This window comes from Gymnoscopelus braueri, assembly GCF_963280865.1.
Source record: "Gymnoscopelus braueri genome assembly, chromosome: 15".
Lineage (NCBI taxonomy): Eukaryota > Metazoa > Chordata > Actinopteri > Myctophiformes > Myctophidae > Gymnoscopelus > Gymnoscopelus braueri.
Window position 1 is genome coordinate 40,478,943 of NC_137620.1, and position 21,429 is coordinate 40,500,371.

The following is a 21,429-nucleotide window of genomic DNA, read 5'->3' on the forward strand; positions in this document are numbered from 1 at the left end:
CACACACACACACACACACACACACACACACACACACACACACACACACACACACACACACACACACACACACACACAGATATCCTGAGTAGGCTACTTGCACGCAATGCATGACACCTGTACGCACCAACCACAAACTAACACACATTACATATAGTCCAGTGGAAAGCATCAGGGGCTCAGTCAGTTCTGCATGTTTGCTCTATTAGATAATGTTTAATTGCCATTCCTAATTTGAAGAAGTCTAGGCACTAATAAATGTGACGCATCTGTCAAACGTGTGTATTTCTCACAGTCTCTTTGTTTAGCCATACACATGTTTGGCTCATCTGTCAGGCGTGTGTATGGAAAAACAAGAGATTGGGGAGAAATAATTACCGGCAGAGACTGCATGGAAAACCTTTTCGAGACCCAAATACAGATACCGAACAATGTCAGCGGTGGCCAATAATGTAGGTTTTAATTCCAAACGAATGCTGCGCCAGAACTTATCTAAATGTAATGCTTCAACCACTAAATTCCAAGTGCTTATCAGGGTGGGGGGTCCCCAGTTCAAATATGATTATTTTGGGGGGTCCCCAGTTCAAATATGATTATTTTAGGGGGTCCCCAGTTCAAATATGATTATTTTGGGGGGTCCCCAGTTCAAATATGATTATTTTGGGGGGTCACGGCCTGAAAAGGTTGAGAACCACTCTCCTGGGGGTCTACTTGACTCCACGCATTACGACGCATTGTGAACTTGCAGATCAGCTATTTTCACTGAATATTTGCTTATGACGTGCCCAGAAAAAGGCTGCTCGGGTTCATGTGGTTAATGAATTCACTGCCACATGATTGGACACCACCACCGCTGTCCTTATGGTCAGCCGTTATAAAAATAGTAAATACAGTAGATGGCAGTTGAATTGATTTGAAGTCCTAGAGAGATATAACGTTACGATGCTTTTGATGTGACTCCTCAGAGCCCTGTCCCCTGTAACCGTGGTAACCGTTCTCTCCAAACATTCCATGACCCTGTGTTTGGGTGGGCAGGAGTTTTTTTTTCTTTATCAGTGGAAAGTACAGAGGCCCATGAGGGACACACAGCTGTTAGTGTTTGGAAAGCCTGTCTGTGTTTTGAAGAAGAGTCTGGGACTGGAGAGACTGGAGATAAGCAGTCTTATGTCGCTTCTCACACATGAATGCACACACACGCACACACGCACACGCACACACACACACACACACACACACACACACACACACACACACACACACACACACACACACACACACACACACACACACACACATAATGTCACAAAAGACACGCACAAACACATGCTGATTAACTTACACTAAGCTAGCACAAACATGTGTGCACGTGTTATGTCATGTGTGTGTTGTGTGTTTATTTATTTGACGTGGACATCACAATCACATTGGATGAGCCAGATGCATTGCTTTAAGTGTATTTAGCACGAGTGCTAGTTTTCAACACATGCATTGCACTCACACACACACACACACACACACACACACACACACACACACACACACACACACACACACACACACACACACACACACACACACACACACACACACACTGATATAGAAAACATGCATGGGGTGCAATATGAACAAAATCCACAGGAGTCCCATTCCTAACATAAACACACCTGGAACAATCTCCCTCACACACACACACACACACACACACACACACACACACACACACACACACACACACACACACACACACACACACACACACACACACACACACACACACACACACACACACACACACACTCGTTCTTCGTCAGTGCAGGAGGTAAAACGTGACATGGTTTGATAAACGTGACCCACATGTTCTTGGCCCTCAGTCCTGATGTTTCTCCTCAACCGGCATCTCCATCCTGGCCTCCACACCGCCTCCTATAGACTCCTCCTCACCGCCTCCTCCTCACCGCCTCCTATAGACTTCATTTGACCCGGTGATGAATTATTGTTAGCATTATTACTCATATTTTGACTTTGCCCACTGTCAACAGAGTGTAAAAAGAGAACTAGGCCATTTTAAACGCATGAACCTTAGCGTTACCTATTCTTGGCATGTCATAATAGGTGAACACTCACATTCCTTAGCATTCGTTAGGAATGTTTTCACTATTTGACGTACAACGAATGAAGTATATTCAGTAGGGATTAAGTGGGATGAATTAACATTCATTTGAATCAAATTTAAAAAGATGAAAATGTTAGTTAATGAGTATCTAGTCTGGTTGATATCAGGGCGCTCTGTGGCGTCAAAACCAGAGATTTCTTTTTTTTATCGGAGCACATTCCCGAAGGCACCAACCCCCCTAATACAGTATGTAAGTTAACATCAACCCGCATGTAACTCAGTGGTCTGTGAATCTCTATCCAACCATCTCTACCTATAGAATTCCTACAATATTTACCTTCATGTTATATGCCTGTCTGCCACCCCCTCTCTCTCTCTCTCTCTCTCTCTCTCTCTCTCTCTCTCTCTCTCTCTCTCTCTCTCTCTCTCTCTCTCTTCTCCCCTATTGTCACATAAATACTCTTTATCTTAATCCATCTTTTAGATCTAGGTGCACATTTTTTAACTCCCATTCAACAAATGGAATTTCACACGCAAAAACAAGACTTTAATTACAGTGATGGGATCAATTTAGAGGGGGGGGGGGGCGGTCACATATGTAATGGATAAAAGCCTTTATACATTTCAATTAAAATGTTACCACTTAGCCTACACGAACACAAACAAAATGCCAAGGATGAGATGAGATCAGGACAGCTCAGAGCTGAGCATTATAATAATTGTTCTTCTGAGACAGGTTTCATCTGTGTTTCATCTTACATCTGCGAGCTCAGCATTATAATTGTCTTTTTTTTTAAAGACAGATTTCATCTGTTTTGTCTGAGGGCTAGGGTTCATCTGCATTACCTCAATATCAGCCATCTGTACGTTGTCGTTAAATGACGTTGTTATGTCGAGTTTTAAAGTAAAAACAGCCAAGAACGACATGTCCTCCGGCTAGATTTTAAGGTGGACAGGTGGATGATGAGGTTGTTATATCATTATTATCACAGTTAAGCCCCTATTACACCTTAGGGCTTGCAGATCAGCAATACTTATCTGTGGAACCAGAGTCAAACAAAATGTAATGCCTTAACTCCTACATTCCAAGTTCTTGTCAGGGTGGGGGGTCCCCAGTTCAAATATGATTATTTTGGGGGGTCCCCAGTTTAAATATGATTATTTTGGGGGGTCACGGCCTGAAAACGTAACAGTACATAGTACAGTGTGTGTGCACATAATATGGAATCTGTCCTCTGCATTTACCTATGTTAACGACTAATTAATACAGCACCGGCGAAGCAGTTAGGGGCTTAAGTGTCTTGCTCATGGACACTTCTACACATAGACTAGTGGTAATGGTGAACCAGCGACCTTCTGATTGCCAGGAGGCCTTTTTTTTGCCCTTTTTTGGCCTTTATTGATAGTGTACAGTACATAGACAGGAAACGGGGATCGGGACTCGAACCTGCGACACGCTGTCAGGCTGCAATGGAGTCTAGGTGCTCAAATCCAAACACAGCCATTACAGCACCCTCCCTCAGGCCCCCCCCCCCGACCCCACCCCACCCAAATCATTGGTCAACTTCCTCGTTGAAAACCGACCGTCTAACAGCTGAGAAAACACCAGGGGTCGTTATGACATCGTCAGCGTGGGACAGCAAATGACCCCACTGATACCTTAACGAGGGGAAAGAAAACACCTGGATGAAAGACTTGAATAGGCCGTTTAACCACATGAACCCTAAACAGTAGCATTCTGATCCTATAGGCATGTGGAACAGGAAGCATTCTGATCCTATAGGCATGTGGAAGGAGGGTGCCAAGTACGGACCCCTGGGGGACTCCGGTCAACTAAGTATTTAGGAGCTTTGTGACCATACTTATGTAAAGACTCATATTTTATAATGTTTTATATATTATTCACATTTCTTGTTATAGGTACTGTAGGTAGTGGGCCCTGCACTGGCATCATAGGGCATGGGCACGGGCATGTTCACCAGAGCTGGGGCGGTAATTATAGTTAATGGCAATACTTTCCGTTGACCGAATCAATGCACGTCATTTGATAATTAGGTTGCTGGGACCATTTTACGTGTTTGTTGAAGAGACGACTTGAATTATTTTAATCATGTATGCAAGTGTAAAGTAAGTAGGTAATGAGGCCTCATCACCACAAACAAATGGCAAATATGTAGAGCGAGTGTGTGTGTGTGTGTGTGTGTGTGTGTGTGTGTGTGTGTGTGTGTGTGTGTGTGTGCGCGTGTGCGTGTGCGTGTGCGTGTGTGTGTGTGTGTGTGTGTGTGTGAGGCAAATGATCATGCAGATGTGACAGGTGCGAGGGTGGAGCACAGAGTTCTTAAACACATGTAACACATGGTCCGGTTTAACAAACCATTTTTGCGTTTAATTGTCCAGTTCCATGTAATGTGTGGCAGACCGACAGTAAAACACAAAGACAAACACTATTAAACGTATGGCTCGAGTCGTAAACGCCGCTCTGTTATTTTATTCTTAGTGCTTTCGTTGAGGAAGTGGTTTGAAGGAAAGTGCCTTTTTTTAACATCATCTCCATAATAGGGGTCTTCACTAATGCTCACTATATATGGGTTGGTGCCATTTCTGTCTGCTCGCTCTGTGTCTCAGAGGTGGACTGTGGATGGTTTGAAAATGCCTAATGATGACATCATTTCAGACAAGATTTCAACCCTTTTTTTTAAATAAATTTTTTGTTATTAACCCATTCAATCCGGGAACGCATCTGTGTCATTTTAGATTTCTTTGGCAATAAAAAAATTGCAGATATTCAAAAAATTGCAGATCTACAAGCTCATAGCGCGGCAACGACTGCCGCGCTATGAGCTTGTAGATCTGCTATTTTTGAAAAATCGTGAATATATATATTTTGAAAGTGAACATTTTAACTCAAATCTTTGTTTCTGGCAATTTTACAAATGTCTTCTAAATCCTAACAGTTTTTTGAAAAAACTTATGTTGCTATAATATCAGTGGTTCTCAAACTTTTTTCATGTCAACGACCCCCAAAATGATATGTATTTGGCTGCCAAAATATGTTGTTTCAGGGACCCCCCAGAAGCAAAGATTTAAGTTCAAATTGTTCGCTTTAAAAAAGAATATTCAAAGATTTGCACACATTTTAAAGATTTTTCAAAAATAGCAGATCTAGCGAGCTTGTAGGTCTGCTATTTGTGAATGGCCAAAGAAATCTGAAATGACACAGATGGTCTTACAGAGAGGGAGATTCTCTGGTGTTTTATTGGTGGTTGCTGATAGCTTACGATGCTAATCTGCTCATCTGTTTGGAGGCCATGATGGCGGCACATATGACTCATCATTTTGGGACTGCACTGGACAATGACCATATTTACACATATTTACACCATTTTACTACTCCGTCATACAGAGCTGTGTGCGTGTGTTTGTGTGTGTGTGTGTACATGACATAACGTACATTGTATGCATGTGTGCGTTCATCATGGAAGAAGTTAGTTTTACAATGGTCTTTAACAAGGATCATTTCCTTCAGGGAAGGAATCTCCTTGTAAAAAACTTCAATAGACCCACAATGAAAGTCATGCACCCATGTGAGCTACACACACACACACACACTCACACACACACACACACACACACACGCACACACGTACACATGCACACACTCATAAGTATCCCTGTGTTCACATCACTATCTCTTTATTACATTTGGTGGAAGCCTTTATTTCCCATACCTGGAATGCCTTGTCCTATCATCTCATGTTCAATGCTGCTATCTTAACATCACACACACACACACACACACACACACACACACACACACACACACACACACACACACACACACACACACACACACACACACACACACACACACACACACACACACACACACACACACACACACACTCACACACACACACTTGCATCCTGAAAAGAGGCCCGTATGCTGATACAGTGAGCTCTATCTGTGTGTTGTGTGCCCTATCTTGGCTTTGCGGTGTCATAACTTAGGCTTGCCACAACAAACAGGGCATGATAAATGAAGGCGGTTGGATGTGTTTTCAGATGAGTGGAGGTGATAGCAGGGATGGGACGGGGAGGACCGCAGCTTTATCATTCCTTTACTTAACCCCAGCATCCATATTTAGCCAGACATAGCAAATCTACAAGCTCACGACACAGCTCAACACGACACGTCCTGAGCTTGTAGATCTTTTTTTTTTGGGCGAAGAGAGTTGGTGTAGACATAAAAAAAAACGATGCTGTATTTAAGTCAGAATTCACACTTCTGTCCCAAAATGTTAGACAATAAGAAAGCATGTATCTTTTACCGGTAACACTTGCTCATAAGGTGCCTGTACTTAACGCTTAATTTATGATTACTTAATACATTATTTAAGCGTTAATTAAGCATTAATTCATCATGAATTCCTTGTCATTCTTGTATTAAGTAACTTTGCTTAACTAACGATTAATTAATGATGTTAATTAATGATGAATTACAAGGAATTAATGCTTAATGAATGCTTAATGAATGCTTAACTAATGCTTAATTAACGCTTAAACGTATTAAGTAATCATAAATTAATGCTTAATTACGGATACCTTATGAGCAAGTGTCACCCTTTCACCTCTCTCTCTCTCTCTCTGCTTACTTTTCTCAGAGGTTGTTTGAGGTCGCGTTCATACTTCTCTCGCACGCACACGCGTGCACGCCTGTGCGTGTGCGTGTGCGTGTGTGTGTTTATGTGTGCTGAATAATTGGGTTATCAAACCAAAATCCCCCCACTGATTAAACCAACCCCGCCCCCGCTCCATCACCGTCCGCCAGTGAGCACGCGGTGTGACAGCTAAAATCTTCCCCCTGGCACACCCAGCCCGCCGAACAATGGGTCCCACTAAACCCCTCGGGGGGCCTGAAAGTGCACGTGGACGATGTGTTTATGTGGACATTGCATGCGTTCACATCTGCGCGCGTTTGAGTGTGTACATGAGGGTGTATATTTAACCCTCACAGACAGACTTACACCATGTGTCTGCGCGTGCGTGCGCGCACACACACACACACACACACACACACACACACACACACACACACAATCGATGCTCACACGCACAAATTTCCATAAACGCACGAATGTCCACACAGACATGCACGCACGCACGCGCGCACACACACACACACACACACACACACACACACACACACACACACACACACACACACACACACACACACACACACACACACACACACACACACACACACACACAGTGGAAAGTAACAAAGTACATTTACTAAGTACTGTACTTGAGTACAATTTTGAGGTACTTTTGCTTTACTTGGGTATGCCTATATTAGGCCTCTACTCCACTACATCTCTGAGGCAAATATCGTGCTTTTTACTCTATTACAATTATTTGAAAGATTTAGATTACAAAGTTGGAAAAACTTAAGCACTTTTACTTTGGTAAATAGCAGATATACAAGCTCACAGCGTGTCACTTCGTGCCACGCTGTGAGCTTGTACATCTGCTATTAAAAATAAAAAACAAAACCGGGGTGCTTTTTCCACCAATGCACACACACACGCACGCTCTCGCGCTCTCGGACGCGCCAGCGCCCCATGGATTCTGTCTGCCCAAGCAGACTCTCTCCCAGCCAGGAAGTGAGGTCTGCGCGGCGGGAGCAGTAAGTCCCCGGAGCTTATCTGCTTTAGAATGGGCCTCCATTGTTCTCATTGTAGCGGCGGGGATTTGCACCTACAAACTGACCAGCGTACTGGAAGCTGATGAGGAATGGAAGTGTTGGAAACGGGCCGGGCAGAAGCCCATCGACCGGCTGGCATGATGGACGCTCTGACAAACCATGCCAACGAGAGAGAGAGAGGGAGGGAGAGAGAGAGAGAGAGAGAGAGAGAGAGGGCGGAGAGTGCGTTGAGTGAGGGTGTGAGATGGCATTGGAGCTGAGATAGGGCCGGGCAATTAACCCATTAAGACCTGAGGCGATTCTTTAAAATGTTTTCTAAATCCTAACAGTTTTTTGAAAAAAATCAACAACAAAAAAAAATCTAGATTTTTCAAAAATAGCAGATCTACAAGCTCATAGCACGGCACTCGGTGCCGGGCTATGAGCTTGTAGATCTGCTATTTTTGAATAGCCAAAGAAATCTAAAGTGACACAGATGCGTTCCAGGTGGGTGGGTTAACCGAAAATATATCAAAACCGACATTTAGAACCAGCCGTCTTAATCTTGCTCATGTAGGTTAATTGAGAAGCAGTTTTCTTATCAACGAATCAACATGAAAAGATTCCAATATATTTTTAATAATCAATTAAATCGATTAGTATGATTAACCACTTAACTCTGTATTAAACGGCGTTATACTTATAATAGTGGCGTACAAAAAAATAGCCACCAATAGCCTTTTGAGAATCGAGCATTCTAATGTTGATGTAATTTTGTTCACAAAATTACTGGCAACAACATTGCACACTGTTTACGTACTATTCACAACATTACATACTGGCTATATGGGCCTGTAGACGGTTTGAATTAAAGAGATATATTGTGTAGACTATAGTTTACAAAATGTTTCAGGAAATTAACTTACAAACTAACAAAGTCTTGGTCGACTGAGACTAATTGATTATTTGACCATGAGGAGACAGCACTTTATTTTATATCTGTGGTATTTATCTGGCATCTACAGTACCTTATACATCAGTGTACAGTAGATGGATTCCCTTGTTTTGGTACTGGTCAGTAGTTGTGTCTATATGCATATCGTCACAGCCTGTATTATATCTGTGGTGCGCTTTGGATTAAAGATCATCATTAAGGTCAATGTATGCTTTTGCGCGAGAGTCGAACGACACGTTGCCTGATGAAAGTGACCTGTAGGACCTTCGCATAGGCGGTGTGCGCTTCTTAAAATGTTGCTGCTTACTCTGATTGGTTGGGAAGACAAGTTAAGCTCCGTTACCACAGAGATGAAGGAGACCATATTCACTCCCTGTAGACAGTATGAATGAGAAGACAGTAACTCAGAACGCTGTGGGACACGTAGTTTGACGTGTCATTCGAAACTTGTCGCTCAAAGCTTAAACTGACCTATTCACACACACACACACACACACACACACACACACACACACACACACACACACACACACACACACACACACACACACACACACACACACACACACACACACACACACACACACACACACACACACCACTCCACTCGTCAGTCACTTGTAGGCTCTTTGTATCAAGATCAAAAGAAGGGATGAAAGAGGAGAAGAAATGGGTGGAATAGTAGATGGCTCGGAGGTGCAATATTGGGTGTAAGATCATAGAAATCCTAGATGGCACCATAGGTTCATCATATATGGTGACATCTATAGACCTGGGGCTACTGTATGTGATCATGGGAAAAGACCGCACTCATTTCTACATTACATTCTACACCATACATGGGCAACTGGCGGTCCCACCTTCACTTAATGCGGCCCGCAGGTTAATATCAGAATACTGATATATTATTGATTTCAGCTGTTACTATTGCAAACATGACCCGCTTTAATTACTTCAGTCTATATTAGTAGCTTAATGACTTAAAATTCTATTGTCTTTTTTACGTCCAATGTGTTTGTATTTAAGTTCATAAAGTTAACATAAGTATAACTAAATGCTTTTGAAATTAAATAAAAACAATTTTTATCAAGATTCCAATAAAAAAAATGGCAAAAAGAAATCTGGATTCCATTTCAAATATAGCAAAAATAGCAGATCTACAAGCTCAAAACGCGTCGCACTGCGACGCGTTTTTCATTTGACCTACAGTATACAAGTCCACAAAGCGTTGCAACACGACGCGTTGCGAGCTTGCAGATTGGCTTTTTTTCGGGCAAAGGGATTTGGTGTCAAGGGAAATAAAAGATGGGGATCAAGTTTAGAACCCTGGGGGACTCTGGTCAGCCAAGTATATATATAGGGTTTAAGTGGTTAATCTAGCAAGTTGAAACAACAGAGGATGAGTGGTAGAAGGGGTCTTGTCTTATTTTTAAGCACATAAGTGGTCTTACCGTATTCACAGTATTTGCACTATTGGAACATCTCCTATATTCCCCATTCCCCATGGCGCCCATGTTAAAATACACTCTTGGTGTTATAAGGTAACCCCCAGGCAAAGGAATGTATTGCACCTTATACAAACGCAGTGGATAGCATGGCACAGGAGAGCAGTTTTTAAGGGGATAATTGGTCCAGTAATTACACCTAGCACTGCATTCCTGGTCATATTATCTGTGCCTTCAGGTTGTGTTGTCAGGTAGTTGCTCGTTGGTGTGTGTGTGTGTGTGTGTGTGTGTGTGTGTGTGTGTGTGTGTGTGTGTGTGTGTGTGTGTGTGTGCGTGTGCGTGCGTGCGTGTGCGTGTGTGTGTGTATTAACGACATCGTGCTTTGAGGGGGGTTTCGCTGAAAGATGGGCATCCAGCTTTAGAAAAGACAGGATCGGGCGAGAACGCATGGGATGGTGAAGTCTTTAGGGAGGATAGCGATGGATTATGTTGGGTTCTCTCAAACCATTATTATATGAGGACGTATTATGGGATGTTTGTGGCTTCAGGGAAAGAGGCTAAAGATGAGACAAGTCGGTGAAAGACTGGTGGGGTTTAAAGGTTTAAGTGTCTCTTAGTTTAATGAGAATATTAACATTTTCCGTGTCGTATTACCGTGGTCTTCAAACCATTATTGACTTCTATATAAGCTCCTATTGCTACATAGTAGCCATAATACTAGTGATACTTTAATGTTCGCTGAACTCTGCACCAGTGGTGGAAAGTAACTAAGTACTTGTACTTAAGAACAATTTTGAGGTACTTTTACTTCACTTCAGTGTTTCCAATTTTCCGTACTTTTACTACTCCACTACATTGCAAAGGCAAATATTATACTTTTACTCCACTACAATTATTTGAAAACTTTAGTTACAAGTTACTTTGTAGATTTTGATTATTATTACAAAACATACATTAACCACTTCAACCCTATATACATTTTGGCCATTTGAAAATAGCCGATCTACAAGCTCACAATACGCCGCGATGCGACGCATTGTGAGATTGTAGATCTGCTATTTTTATACATTTGAAAACTTGTAAAATGGGACATTCTGCATAATGAGTACTTTCTACTTTTGGTACTTTTAGTACATTTTGATACCAATACTTTTGTACTTTAACGCAAGTAATTTTTTTATTCCGGACTTTTACTTGCAAAAGAGTATTTCTGCATTGCATATATTGATACTTTTACTTAAGTATAAAATATGAGCTCGTCTGACCCAAAGAGGGAGCATTTTGGAAACATCTGCAGTTGCAAAGATGTTCTATATACTTTACTATATTCATTTGATTCTGTTTTATTATGATTTATTCAGACAACAAGACCATATATAGAGAGACAGGAAATGATGCTAGGAATGTACAGCTGTGTGAAGGAATCGGTTGACATTCCTCCATGTCCTTGAACAACAATTTCCTTGCAGCGGTTGTTTAGAAATTTGTCAAATAGTTTTGTGAAGTGCATGCTGCGGGGTGTGGAAGGGAACATAGAGCGCCCCCCAGTGGTCACATTGTGAAATAGACCCCCACACACAGTCCAGCTGGTTCTTGTGAAAGGTCAGTTTTTAGTCATTGGTTCTTTATTAGTCCCTCAGACTGTTCTTGGCATTCGTCTTTAACTGTCCATGACAAAAAGAGCACAGGTCCCTATCAAAGTGTTCTTGAACCAAACCCAATTAAACCTGACACTCAGTGTAAAATGGTAGACACAGATACTAGTGGTTCTTAACTCTCAGTCCTGGTGCTTTTAGTTTTCTTGTAGAAGAGAGACACCAATTTAATTAAATGAAAGCTGCAATCCAGGACTTATTTTAATGAATAAAACACTATTTATACCAATCTGTATGGTAGAGTACTGTAAGTTAATACAATATACTGTAACTCCCTACTCTACATTGACAAATGTACACCCTGATGTCGGGTAGGACGCCTAGTACTGCCTGAAGCTCATAAACACCCTGGCCAAGCCAAGCAGGGATTGCCTTCTTGGATGAGCAATTGATGTTTTGTCTCTCACACAGGACATAAAACATATAGACTGCATCTTTAAATGAGTAGTTCACCCAAAAAATACGTATTTTCTATCATTTACACACCCCATGAAGCATTGAATTCATGGAGATTTGTTTTCTTTTTGTCGCATTCCTGAGCCAATAATTTGATGACTGACGGAAAGATGCTAATGTATCCGGTAGGAGACTCAAAGAGTCTCTTTTGAGTCTCCTACCGGAGAGACCGCCGGTCATTTAGGAATGTGACAAAAACTAAAAAATCTGCATGGGATGTGCAATTGATAGAAAATGAGTAATTATTTTGGGTGAACTACTCCTTTAACTGCCTGCCGTAATAGAAAAGCAGAGAGTGGAGAACCAGTTAGCTACTTAGCTGATATTAGCAGTGAATTAGCTGACAAACCACACATGCTAAGTCATCTTCCTCTTCACCTTACTTTACACAAACAACCTTCAACCTCTTATCTAACACCAGGCAGACACAGCACCCCACCCAGCCAACAGATGAACATGAGGAAGCCTTTGTGAAAATGACCCCCTTTTTTTTACCTGAAAAGTATAAGATATACTTTCCAACGTGTGTTCATAAAACCCAGCTTTTTGACGAGGTTGACCTCGCAACCTTTTCAAAGTGCCCTTTCTTCTGACACAGCTCTTTAGAGGGACCACTTACAGAGAAACAACACACACCTTAACTATGACCTTAACTATGGTAAAGACTGGTTTAGACGCAAGGTAGGGGGTGGGGATGGGACAATAATGAGCAGCAAGAGCTAGACTTTATATGGGCAACTGGCGGCCCGGGGGCCACATGCGGCCCCCCCACCTTCACTTAATGCGGCCCGCAGGTTAATATTGGAATACTGATATATTATTGATTTCAGCTGTTTACAATTCCAAACATGCAAACATGACCTGCTTTAATTACTTCAGTCTATATTATAGTAGCTTAAAGGTAGGGTAAGTGATTTGCAATTATTCAAATAATTGCAAAATGGGTCTATGTTCTGATAGTGCTCGTTACTATAGAGTGTCCTGTCCATATAAGGAGTCTCCATGTCTCTCCAGCTCTTTATAAAACAGAAAATGCATTTTCGTTTCAGTTTCAGTTTCATTTCCAATTTTATCCAATCAGGATAGAGAACTCAATCAGGATATAGATTAAACAAGTGAAATTGGAAGTGATGACACTAAGAAATGAGCAGGCAAAATTGGAACTGGAACACTATAAAAATTAAGCTTAAAAAGTGGTACTTTCTCCTGATTGGCTGAGATTTTGACACCTACCGGAAAATGTATTTTCTGTTTATTATAGAGCTGGAGAGACTGGGAGACTCCTGTTACTGAACAAACACTCTATAGCAATGATTACTATCAGAATATAGTGCTTTAACCTTTAAAAAAAATACTTTTTGTTTTAACCCTACCTTTAATGACTAGTATTAAAATTCTATTGTCTTTTTTATATGTCCAATGTATTTGTATTTAAGTTCATAAAGTTAACATAAGTATAACTAAATGCATTTGAAATTAAATAAAAATGTTACTTTTCATGATTCCAATTCAATATAGCAAAAGAAAAAGATTCCAATTAAAAAATAGCAAAAAATAGCAGATCAAAACGCGTCGCACTGAGACACGTTTTGAGCTTGTCGGCTACCTTTGCTAATTTCGTGTGAAATGGCGAAGTACGGCATTAATTTTTAGAATAAAAAAAATACATAGATAAGAGGTGTCTTCCCCGACAGTATATGCAATGTGGCCCTCTGGAGTGAGTGTGGAAATAATATAGTGGCCCTCTCCATCATCAAAGTTGCATCACCCCTGAGCTAGACTCATGTGTGAAAGGGAGATAAGGATAGGTGGAGACTGACAACTAGAAAGCTAAAGGAGAGAGAGAGAGAGACAGAGAGAAAGGAAGAGCGAGTTCAAGTCAAAGTCGACATTTAAATATGGAGGGAGAGCCAGACGGTCACTCACCCAGAGAGAGAGAGAGAGGGAAGGTACAGGTAAAACATGAGAGAAAGTAGACGCCCTGTGGGGGGACCTGTGTGCATATTTCACCCCGGGTGAAACCAGGTGTGAATGCTAGCTATTAGACCCAGGTAGCTCCTGCAGTCGCCTGTTTCTTCCACACGGCCCACATAAGCCCTGTCATTACCCCGTACCAGCCCTACGGCGCTGGGCAGGGAGGGAGCAGGCAGGGGGCTGAATCCAGAATGCGTCTGCATTCATTCAAGGGTTTTTAGGCCTATCCCAATTTTTTATAAGAGCTCATAATCTATTTTTATGGATTTCCTTTTGCTGTGTTTTGCGGACACCCAACTGCGACATTAGACCAGTGGTGTAAAGTAACTAAGTACATTTACTCAAGTACTGTACTTAAGTACAATTCTGAGGTATTTTTTACTTTACTTGAGTATTTCCAATTTTCAATACTTTTACTTCTACTCCACTACATCTCAGAGGCAAATATTGTACTTTTACTCCACTACAATTATTTGAAAACTTGAATTACTAGTTACTTTGAAGATACATTATTACATTATAAAACATACATTAACCACTTTAGCCCTATTTTATACCTAGGCTATTTGAAAATAGCAGATCTACAAGCTCACAACGCGTCACGTTGTGAGCTTGTAGATCTGCTATTTTCAAACATTTTAGTTCTTTTACTTTTGGTACTTTAAGTATATTTTGATACCAATCCTTTTGTACTTTTACTCAAGTAACATTTTGAACACAGGCCTTTTACTTGTAACAGAGTAGTTTTATATTGTGGTATTGCTACTTTTACTTAAGTAAAATATCTAAGTACTTTTTCCACCACTGCATTAGACTACAGTTTTATTGTGCACTGGTGCATGCTCATGCTCTTTATAATACAGTGATGCTATAATGATAATACGTGCAGTATGTGGCTAGGTATTTTGTTTGGTTCTAGACTTCAGTGTGTAATGGTGTTAGTGTGTTACCAAGGGAGCGTTGGTAATGTGTGTTGACAGCGCTTGAGCTCTGGTTTAGCTAAATGACTTTATGTCTTCGGGCAGAGAGCGCTCATCTTTGAATAGGGCCAGGTGTGTACAAATTACCTGTGTGTGTGTGTGTGTGTGTTTGTTGTGTGTGAGCACGCAAGCATGCATGCGAGCGTGTATGTGTGTGTGTGTGTGTGTGTGTGTGTGTGTGTGTGTGTGTGTGCGCGTGCGCGTGCGCGCATGTGTGCATGCATACAGTATGCGTGCATATCTCTTGTTTGAGTTTGGGGATCAGGTTAGTTAGACTATAAGGTTAAGGTTTGGACAAGACTTAAACCTCAGATTGTACTAGTGATGTTAGGGTTAGGGAATTACCGTAGTCCTCATAAGTAGACAAACGTGCATTTAACACACACACACACACACACACACACACACACACACACACACACACACACACACACACACACACACACACACACACACACACACACACACACACACACACACATATGCACGCACACACACACGCGTGTGTGAACCACATGCATTCCTGCATTTACACGTTTTGTTGTCTATAATAAATGCCTCATGGAAAAGATAAATGCACACCTGCCAGCATTGCATATGCATTGTCGATTTGATTGCATAGCTGCTACATGAGTTCATGCACACAGCTTTAGGTTGGATCTATCTATCTATCTATCTATCTATCTATCTATCTATCTATCTATCTATCTATCTATCTATCTATCTATCTATCTATCTATCTATCTATCTATCTATCTATCTATCTACAGTATCTGTCTGTCTGTCTGTCTGTCTGTCTGTCTGTCTGTCTGTCTGTCTGTCTGTCTGTCTGTCTGTCTGTCTGTCTGTCTGTCTGTCTGTCTGTCTGTCTGTCTGTCTGTCTGTCTGTCTGTCTGTCTGTCTGTCTGTCTGTCTGTCTGTCTGTCTGTCTATCTATCTATCTATCTATCTATCTACAGTATCTGTCTGTCTGTCTGTCTGTCTGTCTGTCTGTCTGTCTGTCTGTCTGTCTGTCTGTCTGTCTGTCTGTCTGTCTGTCTGTCTGTCTGTCTGTCTGTCTGTCTGTCTGTCTGTCTGTCTGTCTATCTATCTATCTATCTATCTATCTATCTATCTATCTGTCTGTCTGTCTGTCTGTCTGTCTGTCTGTCTGTCTGTCTGTCTGTCTGTCTGTCTGTCTGTCTGTCTGTCTGTCTGTCTGTCTGTCTGTCTGTCTGTCTGTCTGTCTAACAGACAGATAGATGGTATTGCCATGACACCTTAGTTTCCCTCAGGATATATAAAGGTCTGTCTGTCTGTCTATCTGTCTGTCTGTCTGACTCATCGTTGACCCCGCACACACCTGCCCCTCCCTCCCTCCTCCCTTCCTTTCACCCCTCTCTCCTTCCTCCATCCGTCTATCATCCATCTTTCCTCTCTTGGCCCTGTTATACCACTGCTTTTAAAATATGACCTAATAATGGGTTGTCGGTAGGTTAAGCTGTGGTGTGTGTGCGCATGTGTGTGTGTGCGTGTGTGTGTGTGTGTGTGTGTGTGTGTGTGTGTGCGTGTGTGTGTGTGTGTGTGCGTGTGTGTGTGTGTGTGTGTCTGTGCGCGCTCGTGCGTGTGCGTGCGCAGCGAAAGAGAAAAAAAGAGTGTGGTGTAGAGAAAATCTAGCCTGTAGCTGCTGTATTCTTATCTTTTTACTGCCCTCGTGTGGTTGGCATCAGGTACTGCATGTACTCAAATCAGCGAGCGAGGAGTTGTCCTGTCATATCATACTGTACTCCATAGATTAAAAAGAAACTCAACAATGGACTTTTTATTTTGCCGATAGAACGAGTTGTTTCTAAACATCCAAAGCTGGATTATCTCTGCTGAAACGTAGTAATTTATAAACTAATTCCAGAAACGTACCGTTTTGTTTGGGGGGGGATTTACAAACTGTACAGTAACCCTCGTCTGCCTACGCTCACATTTTCACTCACGGACCACCATGTCGGGCGACAGGCCATTGCATGCCCACATAAACCTCTTTACTGTCTCCCCCCCCCCCCCCCCGTGAGCTTTCTGTATGATTGTGAAGCGTGATTGCACACAACGCCTTTCTAGGAGTGAACCCACAAATGGAGTGTTCCGCCCGGGCTTGTTCGCCTCTCATCCGAAAACACAACCATACAGTTCCAAAAAACACAAGAACAAAATGGCTTCTTCCTTTGGTAGCAATTTGTAAAGGAAGATGTTCTCCCTGCTCATAAAGTCCCTCATCACAGCAAAATGACAGTGTGTAATTGAAAAGCCTGATGAGAAGTCAGGGTGTAGCGCTCGGAGTACGGGAGGGCCCCGCAGGGCCAAGTTATATCGACGGTATTTACCTCTTCATTGCATGTTACTGTGATGTTGGAGACGAGCCGAAAACCAAGATAAAATACACCCAACAACAGTGGTGGGAAAAGTACTCAAATGTTTTACTCAAGTAAAAGTATCAATACTGCAATGTAGAAGTACTCTGTTACAAGTAAAAGTCCGGAATTCAAAATTTACTTGAGTAAAAGTTCAAAAGTATTGGTATCAAAATGTACTTAAAGTACCAACAGTAAAAGTATTAAAATGTTTGAAAATAGCAGATCTACCGCGTTGTGAGCTTGTAGATCGGCCATTTTAAAATAGCCTAGGTATAAAATAGGGCTAAATTGGTTAATGTATGTTTTATAATGTAATAATTTATATCTGCAAAGTAATTAGTAACAAAAGTTTTCAAATAATTGTAGTGGAGTAAAAGTACAATATTTGCCTCTGAGATGTAGTGGAGTAGAAGTAAAAGTATAGACAATTGGAAATACTCCATTAAAGTAAAAGTACCTCAAAATTGTACTTAAAGGGATACTTCACTTTCACATACTTAGTTACTTTAGTTGATTACTTTTTTATAAATATTAAAAAAAAACACAAATTGAGACAAACAAAAGGTGCAAAGGGTTTAAAAGTCATCTGTAAAATATTAAAAATCTCACCGCCAGCCAGTGACGGGAAGCTAAGATCGGTGTAATATGGTCGCATCTCTTAGACTTTGTTGATAATCAAGCTGCGGAATTTTGCACCAATCGAAGACAGGAGATAAGCTTTCTGCTGAGCCCAGAGTATAAAGAGTTGTAGTAATCCAGGCCTGATGAGATGAAAGCATGAATGACCTTTTCAAGGTCTGCAAATGATAAGCATTTTTCTTAAAAGGACCACTATAACCTTATCTTCATGTAATTAGGTCCTCTCTAATGCTCATTATAAGATGGTACCATTTCTGTCTATTCGGTCTGTGTCTCAGAGGAAGGCTGTGAACAGTTCAGAAACCTGCCTGCCAGTGGTATCGTCGAGTCCAAAACACAAATCGGTACACATTATTTCTAGGGTCATGTGCATAAAATGTATGACTTCGAATTTCAGATCCATTCCAATTGGCTATGACTGCCTTCCAAATTTTGCGGGCCCTGGGTAGGCAACCCGGCCTGGCAGAGACCTGTGCTCTGAGGAGCCTTTTTTTTTTTCTTTCTTTCTTTTAAGCCATTTTGCAATAAAGCAGACTGGACTGGACTGGACTGGACTGGACTGAACTGAACTGAACTGAACTGAACTGAACTGAACTGAACTGAACTGAACTGATCTGATCTGATCTGAACTGAACTGAACTGAACTGAACTGAACTGAACTGAACTGAACTGAACTGAACTGAACTGAACTGAACTGAACTGAACTGAACTGAACTGAAATTATTGAAATGAAACGATTGAGCTGATCTATTGAATTTAACTCATTGAAAACAATAGAATTGAAATAATTTGAATTAAACATAATTTAAACTCTCTCTGTCTGTCTCTCTCTATCTCTCTCTCTCTCTCTCTCTCTCTCTCTCTCTCTCTCTCTCTCTCTCTCTCTCTCTCTCTCTCAGGGCCGTCATGGACCCCTGGGACCAGCCGGAGGTTCTGGACCTGAGGGATTCCAAGGGGGTCCAGGCCCCAACGGGCCTAAAGGAGATAAGGGCCACCTCGGACTGAGGGGCCCGTCCGGACCGAAAGGGGACAAGGTGGGATTTGGTCTCCATGAGCAGAGACTTGTGTTTGAAACTCTATTCTCCTCACAGTGACACACATTTCTGTAGGACATCTGCACTGACACCAGAGGAGGAACCACCCTGTGTGTGTGTGTGTGTGTGTGTGTGTGTGTGTGTGTGTGTGTGTGTGTGTGTGTGTGTGTGTGTGTGTGTGTGTGTGTGTGTGTGTGTGTGTGTGTGTGTGTGTGTGTGTGTGTGTGTGTGTGTGTGTGTGTGTGTGTGTGTGTGTGTGTGGGTGGTGGTGGTGGTGGTCCATAGGCTAGGGTGGTCTATTAGGCAGGTTCAGCCACAAGTAGCTCCTTTAGTCCAGTGGTTCTCAACCAGTGGTCTGGGGACCACCAGTGGTCCTTGAGGGGGTTCCAGGTGGTCCTCAGCTAAATGATGGAGAGTTGGTAACCAAGTGGACCCCTTATCTTTAACTCTTGAGAGCGTAAAATGAAACCAAATGGACCCGTAAGGGTCCATTTGGTTTCATTTTACGCTTTCAAGAGTTATATTATTGTTAAACATCTGCATTACTTAATTTACAATAAGTCTACACAATTAAAGAAGGTAGAATAATTGTTATTTTGATCAACTTTTGCCTGTTATCTCTCCTATTGGTACCAACAGGAGAGATAATCATGGAATTATGGACAAAACGATAACAAAAGATTCAAAGTTTTGGGTCTGAGAGTCTAAATCTCATCAAACGGTGGTTCCGTGGCTCAAATGCCCAATAAATAATGGACCTGTATATGAAAAGGGTTAAAAAACCACTGCTTTAGTCAATCAATACATCTGTCTGTCTGTCTTTTGCAGGGACCTATGGGTGTGCCAGGGTTCCCAGGAACTGATGGCGTACCAGTGAGTATATCATAAGCACTCACTCACACACACATACTGTTGTTGACCGGCACTTGCCATATTGGAGCACAAGTTCATGGGTTCGATTCCGGGCAACGGACTCAATGAAGAGCACAATAAAGTTCCATAACCTGCTCCTTGCTGTCTCTCCACAGGGTCACCCTGGTCAGGACGGCTCTAGAGGTCTAGGAGGATTAGACGGATGCAACGGAACCAGAGGAGAACCTGGAACACCAGGGTTTGGAGTTGGACCTCCTGGAGGCCCTGGACTATCTGTAAGGAACAACACTGACAGAAACGGACAGAAATAAGGATGAAAAGTGACAGAAACTGACAGAAATAAGGATGAAAACTGACAGAAACTGACAGAAACTGACAGAAACTGATAGAAACTGACAGAAACTGACAGAAATAAGGATGAAAACTGACAGAAACTGACAGAAATAAGGATGAAAACTGACAGAAACTGACAGAAACTGATAGAAACTGACAGAAATAAGGATGAAAACTGACAGAAACTGACAGAAGCTGATAGAAACTGACAGAAACTGACAGAAATAAGGATGAAAACTGACAGAAACTGATAGAAACTGACAGAAACTGACAGAAACTGATAGAAACTGACAGAAATAACGATGAAAACTGACAGATAGATATATAGATAGATAGATAGATAGATAGATAGATAGATAGATAGATAGATAGATAGATAGATAGATACATACTATGACAATGGAATTTCCTTTGAGATCAATTAAGGTCTATCTATCCATAACATTCCAACCTAAAGCTGCACGCATTATCTCATGTAAAAGCTATAAATCAACTACTGTATGCATATGTAATGCTGGCAGGTGTGCATTTATCTTTTCCATGATTCATTTATAGACAACAAAACATATAAATGCAGGAATGTGTGTGCCTGTGCGTGCGTGCGTGCGCGCGCGTGCGCACATGCGTGTGCGCGTGCTCGTGCGTGTGTGTGAGTTAAATGCACATTTAGAGATAGATAGATAGATAGATACTATCTATATCTATCTATAATATATACATTATACTAAACACATTTGAATTATTATTATTATATCTGTATGTAGAATATAACTCAGTGATCCAATATTCTAAGTATGTAATATTATCTAAACTATAATTCTCTGAATGAATGAAGTTATTGTACAGTCGTTTCTTTTTTTAATCCAATATTGCACAATGAATTTCAGAAAACTGAACAAAAA

The 21,429-nt window shown here is 41.5% G+C and overlaps 1 protein-coding gene across 1 annotated transcript in view; it reads left to right on the forward strand.

Annotated features, from left to right (window-relative positions):
* Positions 1–21,429, forward strand: part of col4a6 (collagen, type IV, alpha 6) — a 180,508-nt gene that overhangs the window by 105,665 nt on the left and 53,414 nt on the right. Inside the window, exons 5-7 of the mRNA XM_080450966.1 lie at positions 19,187–19,321; positions 20,150–20,194; positions 20,350–20,469. Of these exons, the coding sequence (XP_080307092.1) occupies positions 19,187–19,321; positions 20,150–20,194; positions 20,350–20,469 (300 nt within the window). The remainder of the gene's footprint in view (positions 1–19,186; positions 19,322–20,149; positions 20,195–20,349; positions 20,470–21,429) is intronic.